A 19194-nucleotide genomic window follows, 5' to 3' on the forward strand; every position below is an offset into this window, starting at 1 on the left:
GGGTACTCAGATATGCACCATTTATCGTGGGTGCTCGAGTGACATGCTCGAGTCCCCGCCCGCATGGTTTACGGTTACTTGACACCCAAAAAAAAACATGTGGGGGATCGCTCCTGCATGGCAGGCAATCCCCGCGAGTTTTTTTTGGCCGCGAAGCATATGGGGTGGAGACTCGAGCATGTCACTCGAGCACCCGCGATACTCAGTGCATACCCGAGCACCCGATGCAAACTCAAGTAGCGAGCACTTGCGCTCAACACTAGTCGCCATATTGCCATTTTTTTTTTTTTTTACTTTTGAAAAAAATCCCACCCTACCCCTACCCTAACCCCAACCCTAGCCCAACCATAAACCCAACCCCAACCTTAACCCAACCCTAGCCCAACACTAACCCCAACTCTAACCCTAACCCCAACACTAACCATAGCCCAACCCTAACCAAACCCTAACCCTAACCTGAGAGTTTATTATTTACGCCGCTCCTCATGCGGTATAAGTGATTAGATGACTTTATTCTTCGGGTCGGTGCAATTACAGCGATACCAGAATCATATCGGGTTTTTATGATTGACAGCTGTCACACACTAAAAGACGCATTTTTTTGGAAAATCTAGTTTTTGCATCGCCATATTTTGAGAGCTATAATTTTTCCATATTTTGGCCGACAGAGTCATGTGACGGCTTGTTTTTTTGCGGGATGAGTTGACGTTTTTATTGGTGCCATTTTCAGACATTTTTTGATCGCTTTCTATTCCGATTTTTGGGAGGCAGAATAAACAAAAACCAACAATTCAGGAATTGTTTTTTTTGTTTGTTTTTTTTATGCTGTTCCGCGTTTGGTAAAATTTATAAGGTTGCTTTATTTTTTGGGTCAGTACATTTACAGCGGTACCACATGTATATCGTTTTTCTATGTTTTGGCGCTTTTACACAATAAAAGCTATTTTATAGAAAAAAATATTTTTTTGCATCGCTTTATTCTGAGAGCTATAACTTTTTTACTTTTTGGCCGATGGAGCTGTATAGCGGCTTGTTTTTTGCAGGACAAGATGATGCTTCCTGTGGTACCATTTTTATTTATATTTGCTTTTTTGATCGCGTGTTATTCCATTTTTTGTTTGGCATTATGATGATAAAGCATTGTTTTTTGCTTCGTTTTTTATTTATTTTTTTTACCATGTTCACTAAAGGGGTTAACTAGTGGGACAGTTTTATAGGTCATGCCGCTTCGGATGCGGCGATACCAAATATGTGTACTTTTATTTTTTTTTTATTATTATAATATTTATTGATGGGTACATTATATTTTTATTTTTGGTGAATTATTATTTTTTTTTAGATTTTTACAATTTTTTTTTTCACTTTGCGACACTTTTTTAACTTTTATTCTTTGTCCCACTATGGGACTTTCACTTTTTTTTATTCTAATCGCCTGTATAGCACAGGGATGGAGCACCATCCCTGTGCTATACAGGCTGTCAGCGCTGCTGATGCAGAAGATATTTTGGTCATGCACTGCGCATGACCAAAATATCTTCCTGCTGTCTGGTGACCTGGATGTTTTCATGACGACATCGGGTCGTCATGGCAACATCCAGAAAGCCGCGGCAGACAGCGATGAAGGCCGTCAGGAGAGGTGAATATCCCGATCACCTCCCCTTGCCACCGCAATGCTGTGATCGACTTCGATAGCAGCATTGCGGGGGTTAATGTGCCGGGAGCTGTGCGGGACCGCTCCCAGCACATAGCACCGGGTGTCAGCTGTGACAATCAGCTGCCACCCGGCGGCGATCGCGCCCGCACAGCCGCACAGCCATTAATACATATCAGGCTCTTAAAGCCCAGGGCGCAGATACCTATTAATACGTCTTGGGCTTTAAAGGGGTTAAAAATGGCTCCTTTATTATGTACAAAGTAAGCATTAGAGTAGGTGGTATTGTTACAATGTACAAATATATGAAGAGACAGGACAGAGATCTTCTTAATTATCTTTTTACACATATTCCTATGACGATAATAAGGAGGCATCCTCTATGTTTAGAGGAACAAGGTTTAATCATAATCACAGCAGCAGATTTTTTACTGTTAGAGCAGTGAGACTATGGAACCTCTGCCACATGATGTTGTAATGGTTAATTCACGACAAAAGGTAATGGAAGACCTGGATGACTTTCTTGAAAAAAATAATATTACAGTTTAGGTGTACAAGATTCTGTAATGAGACGTTGATCCAGGGAACTAATCTGATTGCCGTATGTTGAGTTGGGAAGGAATTTTTCCCCTAATATGTGACAACTAACTTCTGCCTCATGGGGTTTTTCCTTTACTTTGGATAAATATATTAGAGTTTAGGTTGAAATCGATGGATTTGTGTCTTCTTTCAACTATAAAACTATGAAACTATGAATAAGTCTTGAAGAGGCTTAGAGCATTACAAAAACATGATTGCTTTCTTCCAGAAACAGCACCAATCCTGTGCAAGAGCTTTGGATGGTTTTGAAGCTCAGCTTTGATACAATGAATGCTTCTTCACTACAAAACAACAGAAAATGTGGAATGGTATCAATAGGGCTGCCACCAGTAATTTCAGGGCCCCATACTAGCAACATTTTCCGGCCCCCTTGAAACTCCACTCAGGCTCCACTGGTCGAACCTTCCACAGTTCCACTGCCCAATCTTAGAAAAACTCCATTTCTGCACAACGTCCTCACCAATTACACACTAACAGTTCTCATTGAACACCATATCACATACATAGCCATCAGCTTTTGTTTTGGCCAAAATATTTTTTAAGCCTGCCACCTTGACAAGGTAGACTTTTTTGGCAGGGCCCTACTTTACTCTAACCTTTTAAAATTTTCTTAAAATATACAATATTCTTTTTAGGTATATTTTTATTTATCTTTGTTTAAGGGAATGTGTCACATGCATTTTTTAAAATGACCAATAATACCACAAACAAAGGACAAATACCGTCACACCATGGCAGGACCACATATTATCACCACATAGTGATGAATAATAACACATAAAAGGGACAAATACCACCACACCATAACCAGATCATATATTACCACCACGTAGTGACCGAATAATACCACATAAAAGGCACAATACCCCCACACCATGACCAGGTCACATATTACCCCCACATAGTGACCCAATACTACAATACTGATCATTAATAAATAACCTTCATACTAATATTTCCATAAGTGCCAGAATACACAGGAGCTCTGTACATAGTACACATTGTATAGTGTCAGCGTACAGGAAATACAGTGATCACCAGTAACATTACACACAGGTGCTCTGTATATAGTGTCAGTGTACAGGTAATACAGTAATTACCAGTTACAATATACACAGGAGCTCTGTATATACCATATAGTTTATATTATAAGTGTACAGGTAACACACTGACTCACCAGTGACGTCTGTAGTTGAAGATATTAATCTTCGCTTTTCTTCTTCATCCAGTGCAGACCACCATCATTTTTTTTAGCCAGGACATGTCTCTGCTGAAAATAACACACAGTTATCTAGTCCACCGCTTCCAGAGCACATTCCCCAATTTTTCCCCCAAGTTCTACACTACGCCAGATGAAGAAAAAAAGCAACATAGTGTCACCCTGCACAGTAACAGGACCCCCCCCACTGAAAATAGTATCCTCAAAAATAAGCTGACAGCAGAAATAATATCCCTTAATTAGCCCCCAACAGTAATAATGTCACACATCCTGTCTACTTCCTGTAATACCGTCCCCCATCCTGGTCCCATATGTACTCCATTCTGGACCCCACAAGTCTTATTCCTGGCCCCATATGTCTCCATACTGCTCCAATATGTTCTCCCATCCTGGCCCCAATATGTTCTCCCATCCTGGTCCCATATGTCTCCATGCCGCCCCCATATGTTCTCCTATCCTGGACCCATATGTCTCATTCCTGCCTCAATGTTATCCCATCCTGGTCCCACATGTTCTCCCATCCTGACCCCAACTGTCTCCATCCTGGCTCCATATGATCTTCCATCCTGGCCCATATGATCTCCCATCCTAGCCCCATGTGTCTCCATCCTGTCCCCATGTGCTCCATCCCTGTCTTCATATTGCGGCTTTCAGTAAAAAAAACAACTTTCTCCTTACCTGGCCCCGGGGTCCAGCTGCGTTCTCTTCCTCATCCATTTGAGGCACAAATGTGCCGATGCATGGCAGTGACGTCATACGCCGGTGACGTGCAAGCCAATCAGAGGCCGGCAGCTGGCTTCCTGCAGGGCAATAAATTTCAACTTAATGTGCCCCCCTCCCTGCTTTTGCTCATTAGGCCCCATACACCAGTAAGGGCAGTAATGCCCTGATGGTGGCCTTGGGTATCAAACTGGTCTGTAAGGAAGCAACCATTTTTTTTCAAATTCAGTTCTACTTTTTCAACTCTAAAAAGACATTTGCTAACAAATTTGTTTTTATGTTTGGAAAGAACATGTTTAGATAGACTATTAGCGTACCTTTCAGGGTGAGAACATGGTATCCAGTTGACACTGGGATCAGGAATATCTTCCAGGAAAGGGTAAATTGTTTGTCTTGTAAATCTCCAACCATATATACCATCTTCTGGGGTAACAATTAAATGAGCACCCTAGAAAAAAACATTTCAGTGTAAAGTGTTTATGTGAAATTGAAGTCTAGAGCAGAGTATCCAAAGAAAACTATATAAATAATATAAAATAAAACTAAAATGAAAAACAGAAAAAAAGACAAAGCAAAAATATGTACAAATATTTGTTTATAGTCACAGATTATCCCCTTCCTGCTTCAGTCAATTTTCGCTGGTGATTTCATTTTTCCTCCCCTTACTCCAAGAGCCATTCTCTTTTTAGCTTTCTGTATGCATAATCATATAGGGCTTGTTTTCTTGTGGAAAAGTTGTAGTTTTGAAGACACTTTTTTTTTAACCATACTATCTATGTACTGGAGAACCAGAACAAAATACCAAATGTATTTAAATTGTAAAATTAACTGCAATTCTGCTATTGTTTTGGAGATTTTGTTTTTACAGCATTCATTCTGTGGTAAAAACAAAACCTGGCTGCATGATTCTCCGGGTCAGTGCGATTACAGTAATACCAAATACAGGTGCATCTCACTAAATTAGAATATCATCAAAAAGTTAATTTATTTCAGTTCTTCAATCCAAAAAGTGAAACTCATATATTATATAGTCATTACAAATAGAGTGTTTATTTCTGTTAATGTTGATGATTATGTCTTACAGCCAATGAAAACACAAAAGTCGTTATCTCAGTAAATTAAAATAATTAACAAAAAACACCTGCAAAGGCTTCCTAAGCGTTTAAAAAGGCCCTTTAGTCTGTTTCAGTAGGCTCCACAATCATGGGGAAGACTGCTGACTTGACAGATGCCCAGAAGGCAGTCATTGACACACTCCACAAGGTCCCAGAGTTCCAATTTACATTTGGAAATCAAGGTCCCAGAGTCTGGAGGAAGAGTGGAGAGGCACATAATCCAAGCTGCTTGAGGTCTAGTGTGAAGTTTCCACAATCAGTGATGGTTTGGGGAACCATGTCATCTGCTGGTGTAGGTCCAATGTGTTTTATCAAGACCAAAGTCAGCGCAGCCGTCTACCAGGAAATTTTAGAGCACTTCATGCTTCCCTCTGCCGACAAGCTTTTTGGAGATGGAAATTTCATTCTCCAGCAGGACTTGGCACCTGTCCACACTGCCAAAAGTACCAATACCTGGTTTAAAAATAACAGTATCACTGTGCTTGATTGGCCAGAAAACTCGCCTGACCTGGTATTGTCAAGAGGAAGATGAGAGACACCAGACCCAACAATGCAGATGAGCTGAAGGCTGCTATCAAAGCAACCTGGGCTTCCATAACATCTCAGCAGGGCCACAGGCTGATCACCTCCATGCCATGCCGCATTGATCTGGTAATTGATGCCAAAGGAGCCCCAGCCAAGTATTGAGTGCATTTAGTGAACATACATTTCAGTAGGCCAACATTTCGGATTTTAAAAACATTTTTCAAGCTGGTGTTATAAAGTATTCTAATTTACTGAGATAATGACTTTTGTGCTTTCATTGGCTGTAAGCCATAATCATCAACATTAACAGAAATAAACACTTGAAATAGATCACTCTGTTTGTAATGACTCTATATGATATATGATTTTCACTTTTTGTATTGAAGAAATGTAAAATTAATTTTTGATGATATTCTAATTTAGTGAGACGCACCTGTATATATGAGGAACAATCTTTTTATTTCAGAAATGTATTTAGAAAAATTGGTTTATGTCACCATTTTCTGAAACCCTTTTTACTTTTCTTTCAAGAAGGTTTTCTGCATGGTGAGCTGATATTTTTATTCATACCTTTAAGGCCACATTTACACATTCAGTATTTTACATCAGTATTTGTACATATACTCAAAAAAGGTCCAAAAATACAAAGTCAGACACTTCAGAACAATATATACCAATTAATCTGTACGTATCTTTATGATTTTAATATCTGTCAGAATCCCTTCTTATCTGGCGGTTTATATGCCGCATACAGATTAATTGGTATATATATCAGTATTTTGTAAGCCAAAACTCGGAGTGGGTAAAAAATACAGACGTGGTGACGAGTTTCTATGATACTTTTCCTCTGATCGTTCCACTCCTGATTTTGGCTTATAGATACTGATGTAAAATACTGACCAAATACTGAACGTGTGAACACAGACTTAGAGATAAATATAAGTCTATTATAATAACCCGGCACTCAAAACTTAGATTAAATTTCTTGATTTGATTTTAATGAGGTTTAATACAGTGTACAAACGTTTCGGTCGACCGAAACGTTTGTACACTGTATTAAACTTCATTAAAATCAAATCAAGAAATTTAATCTAAGTTTTGAGTGCCGGGTTATTATAATAGACTTATATTTGATTTGGTAACATACCCGGGCACAAACCTATATCAGGAGTGCAATAGTTTTCCTATTATCTATTAGTTCCTATATATTAGCACCCTGATAGGTCATGACTAGTGTTGAGCGAGCACTAAAATGCTCGGGTGCTCGAAGTTCGGGCCGAGCTCGCCGTGAAACTCGGGTGCTCGACCCGAGCAACGAGCCCAATGTTAGTCTATGGGAGACTCGAGCATTTTTGCGGTGGCACCCCCGGCAGTCTTTTAAAAGCCTAACAAGTGCCCAAAACGATAGGGACAGTGCTCAAATGACATGGGGACAGCATGGGGATCGCCCCTGGAAGCATTTCTGACCCCCAGGTCACTGCTGTCAACAACATGGTCAGAGGTATTAAGCCACTTTTACAGGCTCACAATAAAACGTTCAAAAACGAAAGTGAAACTTTTTTCCTGTGAAATATATTAAGGAAGTTCCTTTCCAGGGAAAAGACTTGTGTATAAGTTAAAATAAATCACCAAAAACAAAAATACTCCCCCACACCTTTGGCTATGTTCACAAGTAGCATTTTTTATGCATTTTTGCACTTTTGTATTGCTTTCAACTATGACAAATGCATTCACCGGGAAATGTCATTTTAACATTTCACAACCTTATCTGGCCATGTGCTGTGTGACACATGCATAAAGTGCTGAAAAGACATGGGAACAGCATGGGGAAGACCCCTGGAAGCATCTCTGACGCCCAGGTCACTGTCTAAAAGTGTACCCATCATAAGTGATCCTTGCCACATCAGAAGATGCAGACTTGCAACTATCCCCATGCAAGTTCTAGTCCCAGGGCAGTGTTCAATTGTACCTCCCCCATTCCTTGCAACACAAGCGCAAGTATGCAGCCTGCCACCCACCCACCCCCAGGCTGCAATACCATACTGCTTGCTAGCTTGAACTTGAAATTGGGCCTTTTAGGCATGTGGAGGCGGAATCTGGCCACTACGTCAAGGCTGTGTTGGCGGCCTGGAATCCATACTCGGTCCCCAGCCGCCATGCGGCCGGGTGTCCATACTCGGTCCCCAGCCGCCCCGCGGCCGGGTGTCCACACACTGTCCCCAGCCGCCTGGTGGTAGCCGGGTGTCCATAAACGGTCCCCAGCTGCCCCTATTTCTCCTCTGAACATCCCCCACACACTTTTCTTAGCCCGGCCTGCTTTAGGCAGCATTGGACGAGCCCACCAGAGAACCAGACTCCTCCGGTGGGCCCTGACTTCTCCATCGGTGGAGTTGAGAGTGCCAAGGTGAGGAGCATGATGATGATGACAGAAGTTAGCATCTGCTATGTTTTCTTTTAATGCAAGTGTAAGTGTCCAGCCTGCCACCCACCCACCCCCAGACTGCAATTCCATACTGCTAGCTTGCACTTGAAATGGGGCCTTTTAGTTTGGAGGAGGCCGAAGCTGGCCACTACCTCATGGCTGCTTCGGCAGCGAGGTATCCATACTCAGTCCCCAGCCGCCCCTATTTGTCCTGGTGTGCCTTATACATAAGATTAAGTGCGTATACCAAAACATTACCTGTGCACTCCCCAGTGCATTTAGTGGGAAGGAGAGCCTATTCCGCTGTAGTGTGTGCATGCCAAACCCCTGTTCATGGTACATGCGAAGATGCCTCCCACCTTGCACCTGTCATTGCAGACTTGCAACTATCCCCATTCAAGTCCTTGTCCCAGGGCAGTGTTCAATTGTACTTCTCCCATTCCTTGCAATGCAAGCGCAAGTATGCAGCCTGCCACCCACCCACCCCCAGGCTGCAATACCATACTGTTTGTTTGCTTGCACTTTAAATTGGGCCTTTTAGGCATGTGGAGGTGGAATCTGGCCACCACGCCATGGCTGTGTAGGCGGCCTGGTATCCATACTCAGTCCCCAGCTGCCTGGTGGCCGGGTGTCCCCGCTTGCTCCCCAGCCTCCAGGGGGTGGTCGGGTGTCCATACTTGGTCCCCAGCCACCCCTATTTGTCCCGGTAACCTTTCCCACACTTTTCTTAGCCTGGCCAGCTTTAGGGCAGCATTGGCCGAGCCCACCGGACTATCAGAATCCTCCAGTGGGCCCTGGCTTCTCCATCAGTGGAGTTGAGAGTGCCAAGGTGAGGAGCATGATGAGGATGATAGAAGTTAGCATCTGCTTTGTTTTGTTATAATGCAAGCGCATGTATGTAGTAGCTAGGCCTGAGGTGGTCAGCGTTTTGGCGCTAATCCTACCTCCTCCGAGGATTGCTGGATGTTTTCCTGCTACTATCCAAGTTCTATGACTCCCGTTAAAACAAAGCTTCAGGTGATAAATGATGGATGAGGTAGTGGCAAAGGAGAAAGAGCAGGAGGAACAGGGACCATTCACATCAATATCAGGCCAGTCAACCAGATATGTCTTGTAGGATATGTTTCTGCAACAAAAGGAGTAGTTCGGCTACACAGTTATAGGGCATACAGTGAGTGCAATGCCTACCAAAAATTTCGAGGCACTCCAATGCCCCTTGGAAATGACATGGAGGTCAGAGGGCATTAACTAAACCTTTTGTTCCATTTATAGCAACTGGGTCTCCTGTGCACTGTTGGCCTAAGCAGTGAATGGAAGGCTTTCCAAAAATTATGAGGAACTGCAATGCCCCTTACAAGAGCCATGTGTGGCTCCCCAGGGGTCTGGTCACCACAGTAATAGAGATATTACGTCGGAGAGCAAGTGGGAGGTTTCCTGGTCAGGATCCCTTAAACATGCAACATCCTCCTGCCCCAGTCCTGGGAGGGGAGAATTCTGCCCTTATAAACTGGATCTGGGGCGGGGTTGAGTGAGTCAGAGAACAGAGAACAGTCAGAGTCAGAGTGAGAGCAAGGGAAAGTAACAGCAAGGAGCTCTGTAGGAGCTAGGAGCTAAAGACCAGGGGCTGGAAGCTGAGCAGAGCTCGCCCTGGCAGAAGACAATAGGAACCGGACACAGGAGTCCGAGACTGAGGACTTATATATCCAGCAGCAGAAACCAGCCTGCAGGGGATTTCAGGTCCTCTGGCCATAGAAGCCCGGAGGCTCAGTCACAAGCAAGGGACCAGCACCGCCGTCGTGGAGCGGAGGCTAACAGAAGGCCCCAAGTCACCAGCCATACGGGTGAGCAATACACGGTACACTCAGGGACGTGGGCTACTTCTACCCGCTTACAGCAAGGTAGCCAGGAAGAGTGCAGACAGACGGGGAGGCCTACAACTCCACCTGGCCAGGGGAACTCCTGCTTGCTCACAGACTGACCAGGCCTCTTATGCTAGCCAGTACTCCCAGGAGGGTCTACCTTATAATCATCAGTAAAGACCCTGAACTGCACTGCAAAGACTCTGAGTCATTCCTGCTGCGCTCGTGCACAATCACCCCCATCATCCACACTCACTGCCCTGAGGCTATACTCCTCCCGTGGGGAGTTATCCCATTCTCTGCTGCGCACACAACACCATCCTCAGCGGTCTGCCTCGCAGCAGTGGTACTCCCTGACCACAATCCACGGGTGGCGCAGTCGGACAATTAACCTCAAAACCTAAGAAAGACTGCCACTGGTTTGACCAGCCTGAGCCACGGGACCGGGTCACCGCCACGGAGACTACAGACCCCAGAGACCCGGCACCGGGTATCCCACACACGTGTATACATGGCCCAGGGGGCGGGTCACATGCAGTACAGCATATTACAAACATAAGTCCCATTATTGGGGAGTGGGTCTCCCATAGTATTTGCTTATGCCTTGCAAGCAAAAGCTGCCAAAAATTAGGACGGAGCAACTTGCAATGCCCCTTACAAGAGCCATGCAGTACAGCATATTACAAACATAAGTCCCATTATTGGGGAGTGGGTCTCCCATAGTATTTGCTTATGCCTTGCAAGCAAAAGCAGCCAAAAATAAGGACGGAGCAACTTGCAATGCCCCTTACAAGAGCCATGCAGTACAGCATATTACAAACATAAGTCCCATTATTGGGGAGTGGGTGTCCCATAGTATTTGCTTATGCCTTGCAAGCAAAAGCTGCCAAAAATAAGGACGGAGGAACTTGTAATGCTGGTACCCTGGTGGTATAGTGGTGGTGGAGGCTGAGGATAAGGAGAAGAAGATAAAACAGCCGAAACGAGGAAGCGTATACCCATGTGTGGGTGTGAAGCGGTGCATGTGAATACACTTCCCGAAATAACACAGTGGATTTGACTTTATGTTATTCTGCTGTCATTTGGTGGTGATGAGAAGTCTGGCACAATCCAGCCCTTGTTCATTTTGATAAGGGTCAGCTTGTCTGCATTATCAGTTGACAGGCTAGTGCGCTTATCAGTTATAATTCCACCAGCGGCACTAAAAACACGCTCCGATAACACGCTAGCGGCAGGGCAGGCCAGGACCTCCAAGGCGTACAGAGCGAGTTCATTCCAAGTGTCCAGCTTGGATACCCAATAATTAAAAGGCACAGAGGAATCACGGAGGACGCTGGTACGGTCAGCAAGGTACTCCCTCACCATCTTTTGAAACTTTCCACTCCTTGTGAGAGTACCCCGCGCCTCAGGTCCTGTAAGCTGGGCGGGTGTCAGAAAACTGTACCAGAACGTTGACAGTGTTCCCCTGCCTCTGCTGGATTGGAGTTGCATCTCTCTCGTCTGTACGCCTTGGTTGGGCAACGAACTGTGACCTCTGCCGCTAGCGTGTTCAGATGGGAATTTTTTTAAGAGTTCTGCAGCAAGGGCCTTCTGGTACTACCCCATTTTTGTAGACCTCTCCACCTCAGGAATAAGAGAGTGAAAGTTCTCCTTGTAGCGGGGGTCTACAAGTGTCACCAACCAGAAATGACTGTCACCCAACATTTTGACAACGCGAGGGTCACGGTTAAGGCAGCGTAACATAAAGTCAGACATGCGTGCCAGACTGGTAACGGGCAAGATTTCCGTGTCCTCACCAAGATGACGACTGACCATGCTCTCCTCCTCCTCCTCCTCCTCTTCCTCCTCCCCCCTGTCCTCAGGCCACCCACGCTGAACCGACGGTATGACACTTGTACAGGTACTACCGTCTACAACGCATGATAGCAGCTCCTGTTCTTCCTCCTCCTCCTCCTCCTCCTCTCCCTCATTGTCCCCCAATGCACGTTGGGATGAGATGAAGCTGGGCTGTGTGTAATCGCCCGCTATGGCTTCTTGATCCATTTCATCATACTCTGGCTGCAATGCCTCCTCTTTAATTCTCTACAGAGAGCGTTGCAAAAGATAGACAAGTGGGATGCTGACACTAATGATGGCGTCATCGCCACTCACCATCTTGGTGGCCTCCTCAAAGTTTGTCAGGATGGTACATATGTCAGACATCCAAGTCCACTCCTGAGGTCTTATGTGTGGAGTCTGACCTGAATATCGACGGCCTTGTTGCAGCTGGTACTCCACAACTGCTCTCTTCTGCTCACAAATCCTTTGCAACATGTGGAGGGTAGAGTTCAAACGTGTGGGGACATCACACACCAGTCGGTGTGCCGGAAGCTGCAAACGCTGCTGCAACACAGCAAGGGCGGCGGAAGCTGTAGCCGACTTGCGAAAATGAGCTGACAGGCGGCGTACTTTCACAAGCAGATCTGGCAACTCAGGGTACGATTTAAGAAACCGCTGAACCACAAGGTTAAGCACATGAGCCAGGCATGGTACGTGTGTGATCTCACCTCGCCTCAGAGCCGCCACCAGGTTACGGCCATTGTCACACACGACCATGCCGGGATGTAGGTTCAGCTGTCTCAGCCACAGATCTGCCTGCTCTTTCACAGCTGTCCACAACTCACAAGCAGTGTGAGGTTTATCACCTAAGCTTATGAGTTTCAGCACAGCCTGTTGCCGCTTGGCGGAGGCAGTACTGCAATGCTTCCAGCTTGTAACTGATGTGGTGATATCTGAGATGGAGGCTGAACATGAGGAGGAGGATGCGCAGGAGCTGTACACTGTGGGGGCAACTCTGACTGATATAGGGCCCGCAATCCTCGGTGTGGGGAGGATGTGTTGCATCCCAAGGTTCGACTGGGTCCCGGCTTCCACTATGTTTACCCAGTGTGCCGTCAGAGAGATGTACCGTCACTGGCCACAAGAACTTGTCCACGTGTCCGTTGTCAGGTGGACTCTCCCTGTAACTGCGTTGTTGAGGGCACGGCAGATGCTTTGGGACACGTGCTTGTGTAGTGCGGGGATGGCACACCGGGCAAAATAGTGTCGACTGGGGACCGAGTACCGAGGGACGGCTACCGCCATGAGATTGCGGAAGGATTCCGTCTCCACAAGCCTAAAAGGCAGCATTTCCAACGCAAGCAGTTGTGAAATGTGCGAATTTAGGACTGTGGCCTGTGGGGCGTTAGCTGCGAATTTCCGCTTTCGTTCAAAGGTCTGGGATATGGACAATTGAACGCTGCGGTGGGACGTGGACGTGGACGTTGATGCTGTTTCTTGAGAAACTGCCATAACAAGTGAAGACTGAGAGGAGGGGGCATCTTTACATGCAGTATGGACAGGGGATTGCCTTGCACACACAACAGGGGGTTCTATTGCACGCACAACAGTGGAAGAAGCAGTGGTGACACCCGCTGACACTGGTCGTGGACCCTGGGTTTCGCCCCACAAAGTCAGGTGCTTTGCTGCCATGTGCCTGATCATGCTGGTGGTGGTCAGGCTGGTAGTTTTGTCACCCCTGCTGATGCTGGTATGGTAGGTGGAACATATGGCCTTTTTGGGGTTATCAGCAGAGTCTTTAAAAAAATTCCAGACTCTGGAAGACCTACCACTTGTACTGGCAACGTCCCTCGTGTTGGTGTTACGGGGAACGGTTGCCTGCCTTCTGTCTGCGGCCACCACACTACTTCTTCCTGCCTGTTGCAGTACTCTGCCTCCCTCCCCCTGTGTGCTGCTGGCCTCACTCTGCATGTCCTCCTTCCACATTGGGTCAGTTACTAGATCATCCACCACGATCCTCCTCCTCACTTCATGGCAATTGTGTCTCGTCATCGTCCACCTCTTGTGACAGATTGCCAACGTCGACTTCCTGTGGCCGTGGCTGTTCAAATATTTGGGCATCGCAACATGGGATCTCCTCTTCCACCACTTCAAGCGTATCAGGCGAGGGGCCCAAATATGGAAATGGACCAGTGAACAGCTCTTCAGAGTGTCCAAGTGTGGGATCACTTGCTGTCTGACGACACTCGGCATGGTGGGAGGAAGGAGCATCAGGGTGAGGAAGAGTATGCGGTCGAGACTCACGGCTACTAAGAGTTGACCGTGTGGAAGACAGACCGGAGGTGGTGGTGCCCAGGTAGCAGGAAGTATTATCTGCTATCCAATTAATAACCTGTTCACACTGATCAGTTCTCAATTCTGGTGTTGTTCTGTGCTTCCCTAGTAATTCGGTCAAGAAGTGGGAGCGAGGAGATGTGGCTGTTGGTTGTGGCACATTTTCACCTTGGCCACGGCCCCGTCCTCTGCACGAACCATCACCAGAACGTCCACTTCCACGTCCCTTGCCACGCGCCTTGCCCATAGTAAATGAAGTAAAATAGCTTACACTTGCACTATCAATGGAAAAAGGGTAATAAAGAGTAGATTAGAACCGTGGAAGAGGAAATCCACAGTTGTTGTTTACTGGGGTATACCACACTTTTTTAAATAGAGATATTTGCGGCTGAACAGTGAGCGACACACTCAAACTGCTTTTTTTTTTAGATACCAAAGGCCCAAAACTGAATAGTACAGCGATTTGACCCGTGGAACTGCGAAACCACACTGGGATGTCGGGCCTACACAAGACTATTTTCAACAGATATATTTTTGTGTCACAACAGTCAGGAGACACTACTGTTTTTCTTTACGGAAAATATACCAAAACCTGAATAATAGAGATTTTTTACCGTGGGATGGCAAAACCACAGTTATTGTTTACTGGGGTATACCACACTTTTTTAAATAGAGATATTTGCGGCTGAACAGTGAGCGACACACTCAAACTGCTTTTTTTTTTTTTTTAGATACAAATGGCCCAAAATGGATAATACAGAGGTTTGAACCGTGGAAGTGCAAAACAACACTTCTGTTTCTCTAGCCTACACCAGACTATTTTCAACAGTTATATTTGTGTCTGAAAAATCAGAGACATGCTTTTTTTTGGGGGGAGGTGGGGGGGGGGGGACACCAAAAGGTTAATAAGACGGGTATTTGTACAATGTGAAGGAGGAAAAAAAAAGGAGGATTTAGATGAAAAAAAAAGGATTTTTCCTGGCCCCCGACACCTGGTGCTAAGTCCAGCAATTTCAGCAACAGGAGCACACAGGACTGTAATGCAGCGTTTGCTGGTATAACCACTGTGTCTCCTATGCAGCCTGCCTGCCTGGTATCTGGGATGGATATTAGTCCTGAAAAGGACTGTTTGTTTGTTCTGGCAGCCATTACAGACCCTACACTAACTATTTCGCAGTTTATATCTCTCCCTAAATCAGCAGCGCTGTCCCTACACTGTCTAATCCGGAGCGACTGTGTCCAAGATGGCGGCGCCTGGTTTTAAATACTCAAGGTGACGCTGTGCGGCCAGCCAATCACTGTAATGCCCACAACCAACATGGCTGCAGCATTACAGTGACTGGCTGGCAATCCCTGCATGTTCATTGGCTCTGTAAAGAGCGCCAAACATGCAGGGCGGAGACCCGAGCTCCCGCCCGAGTAACCCGGAAATGCTCGGTGCTCACCGAACATCCCGAGTAGCGTGATGCTCAGGCGAGTACCGAGCAGTGTCGAGCATGTTCGCTCAACACTTGTCATGACGTCTTCCAACACATTCTTCTATAATGCTGAAGAAACTTCTCAAATTATTTTTCAATCTAACCTATCCTGCGATTTCCTCCAAGCTCCACCAAAGGAAACACGAGGAAGAGACAGGGAAAGGGAATTACGTCACTTAAATAATATCGAACTTCACTGTGCCACATTGACTGAATACGTATGCGTTCAGCGCATTCCACAAGGCTTGAGGGTACCACTTCGTTCTACCCTGTTCAGTGACCAAGGGGAATATTGTACAAAATTTTAACGTATTCTCAACAAATGTTCTTTTGATTTAATGACCCTTACCATTGAATTCCTGCAGAAAGCAATTTCTTCTTCCAAAGAACAGATTACCAACATTGAGACGCAGCTATCAACATTAATCCCGAGTGAGGAATTTGAAATCCTGAAGAAAAAAACCCAGGCCACCATCGAACAACATAGATGGGACACCGAGAGCAGGAAACGTACTAAGTTCACTAGAGATTCCGGAGATTACCAACAGAATCGTGTCTACAGATGGCGAGACAGACAGACTCCCAGACGAAATTTTACATGCTTCGGGCACTCCACTACAGATCAATCTACCTCGGGATCGGAGGCAGACAGACGCGACCTCACCACCTCTACTCATTTTTTAGGCAACCGCAAGAAGAATTTCAGAAGAAGAGGACAAGGAGAGGAGGCACCCAGAAAAGGCAACACGGACTTTGTTCGAGTGACCCGCTCCCAGGTATAGCCCACTTGTAGTGAACATTTCCTCACGCTCTCTGAGCATTGCTGAAATTGCTGTTCTTCAGAAAGGTCTCAATTTTTGTCCTTCTAACAGGTGTAATACTTTGACATTAGATATGGAATTACAAAGATTTTATCGCTCCATCAGACTCAAAGCACACTTTTCACAGGAATCCCCCCCCCCCCAACACTACCAATTCACCCCCCATAGGTTCACCCCACATTACTGCAGCTGGTCTGGGCCTTAAACCCAAAAGTACCTACCGACCACCACGTAACCAACATGCAGTAGAGACCTTCATTGAATTTATAGATAATTAGTTTCAAACACTACGATCCGACATGGATAGAGGACATATACACTACCATCATAATATGTCCAGTTTGGACAAACAAGCCCTTAAATCACTACAGGCTGACCAGTCAATCATAATTAAACCTGCAGACAAAGGCGGAGCTATAGTCGTAATGGACAAAACAACATACGTTACAGAGATCCAGCATCAATTCAATGACACCACTGTATATTTGAAATTATCAAATGACTAGTGTTGAGCATTCCGATACTGAAATATCGGGTATCGGCCGATATTCGCGGTATCGGAATTCCGATACTTAATTCCGATACTTTTGCAATATCGTATACCTGAATCGGAAGTTCCCATAATGCAATGAGACATTTTCATTTTATTCAGCCAATGAGGATCCTAAGAAGTGTGGGCACATCCTGTTAGGCATGTAGGCATCTTAACTAATGGCATGGCTGTGATTGGCTGCTGAAATGATGTCATGATGCACTATAAAAGCCACCGCCGCCATTTTGAGCTCACTCTGCTGTGAATTCAGTTAGGGATAGGACGCTGTTGTTCTGAGGGACAGTTTTAGCTACCTATTTGCTCTATACTGCTTTTCCCAAGCTACTTTCTAAATCACTGTGCCTTGCAGTGCTAGTGCACAGTTCCCTGTGCTGTTCACCGCTGTCTGCAAGGTCTGTGTGTGTGAGTGCAGCTCACCCTGTAGTGTGTGCTTCAGCCAAGTCTGGTTGTAGTGCACTCAGTGTGTGTCACTGCCTCATACATTGTCCTTTTTTGCCAATTCATAATTTTTCCTGATATCTCCTATTAGTGTGGTGGTTCCATCTGTATTCAGCTAAATTGGTTCCAAACACACTATATAGGAGTAGATAGAGACATTTTTTTCCGTCTTGCAGCACTAGTGCACAGTGCTCTGCATCTGTATTGTTCACCGCTGTCTGCAAGGTCTGGTGTGTGAGTGCAGCTCACCCTGTAGTGTGTGCTTCAACCCCGTCTGGTTGTAGTGCACTCGGTGTGTGTCACTGCCTCATACATTGTCCTTTTTTGCCAATTCATAATCTTTCCTGATATCTCCTATTAGTGTGGTGGTTCCATCCGTATTCAGCTAAATTGGTTCCAAACACACTATATAGGAGTAGATAGAGAAATTTTTTTGGTCTTGCAGCGCTAGTGCACAGTGCTCTGCATCTGTACTGTTCACCGCTGTCTGCAAGGTCTGATGTGTGAGTGCAGCTCACCCTGTAGTGTGTGCTTCAACCCCGTCTGGTTGTAGTGCACTCAGTGTGTGTCACTGCCTCATACATTGTCGTTTTTTGCCAATTCATAATTTTTCCTGATATCTCCTATTAGTGTGGTGGTTCCATCTGTATTCAGCTAAATTGGTTCCAAACACACTATATAGGAGTAGATAGAGAAATTTTTTTTAGTCTTGCAGCGCTAGTGCACAGTGCTCTGCATCTGTACTGTTCACCGCTGTCTGAAAGGTCTGGTGTGTGAGTGCAGCTCACCCTGTAGTGTGTGCTTCAACCCCGTCTGGTTGTAGTGCACTCAGTGTGTGTCACTGCCTCATACATTGTCCTTTATTGCCAATTCATAATTTTTCCTGATATCTCCTATTAGTGTGGTGGTTCCATCCGTATTCAGCTAAATTGATTCCAAACACACTATATAGGAGTAGATAGAGGAGCCTTTCTGCAGCCTTGGGCCCTGCAGCCCCAGCCAGATTAGTATTAGCCTATTTTTTGCAGCCTCATCTATTGCATTGTAGGTTACCTTCCTACATTGTAATAGCTACAAAAAGTTTGTGATACTATCGTTATTACATCTTTAGGCACATCCAGTGTCTTTTTGTGACAAAAAAAAAAATAAATAAAGTTCACCAAACACTCCACTTTACAGTTGTGTAGGCCACATTAGCTCATATTAAAGTCTAGTCCACACTTTATAAAATTAGTGTTTCTTATACCTGTTAGCAGCTGTTCAGGAATAAGCACACTAAGCCATTAGTACTTTTCTGCCTATCTTTATCAGTCTACCAAGATGAAGAAGGCAGGGAGTAAGGCATGTGGTCGTGGGCGTGGGCGTGGGCGTGGAGTTTCTGCAGGAAGAGGACGTGAGGATTCTGTGCCTGCAGGGAGAGGACGTGGGGATTCTGTGCCTGCTGCGGGCACCAGTGACTCAGCATCCCCCAGTTTTACCAGGGAACAGTCCTTTATGCGCAGCTTTGTAGGAGCTAGCCGTACCCCACTGCTGCGCGAGGACCAAATTGAAGCCGTTGTCGGATGGATGGCAGCTAACGCATCGACTTCAATTAGTTCCAGATCCTCTCAGGTCCTGAGCACTGAAGAGCACCCATCTGTC

At 45.5% G+C, this 19194-nt stretch overlaps 1 protein-coding gene across 1 annotated transcript in view; it reads right to left on the reverse strand.

The window, feature by feature from the left end:
* The window catches only part of LOC141257118 (pantetheinase-like), an 80448-nt gene that overhangs the window by 47590 nt on the left and 13664 nt on the right, over window positions 1-19194 (reverse strand). The window contains exon 2 of the mRNA XM_073671262.1: window positions 4508-4638. Within this exon, the coding sequence (XP_073527363.1) occupies window positions 4508-4638 (131 nt within the window). The remainder of the gene's footprint in view (window positions 1-4507; window positions 4639-19194) is intronic.

This window comes from Phyllobates terribilis, unplaced genomic scaffold (genome assembly GCF_046119375.1).
Source record: "Phyllobates terribilis strain yellow unplaced genomic scaffold, ASM4611937v1 Scaffold_3__8_contigs__length_932513732, whole genome shotgun sequence".
Taxonomy (NCBI): Eukaryota; Metazoa; Chordata; class Amphibia; order Anura; family Dendrobatidae; genus Phyllobates; species Phyllobates terribilis.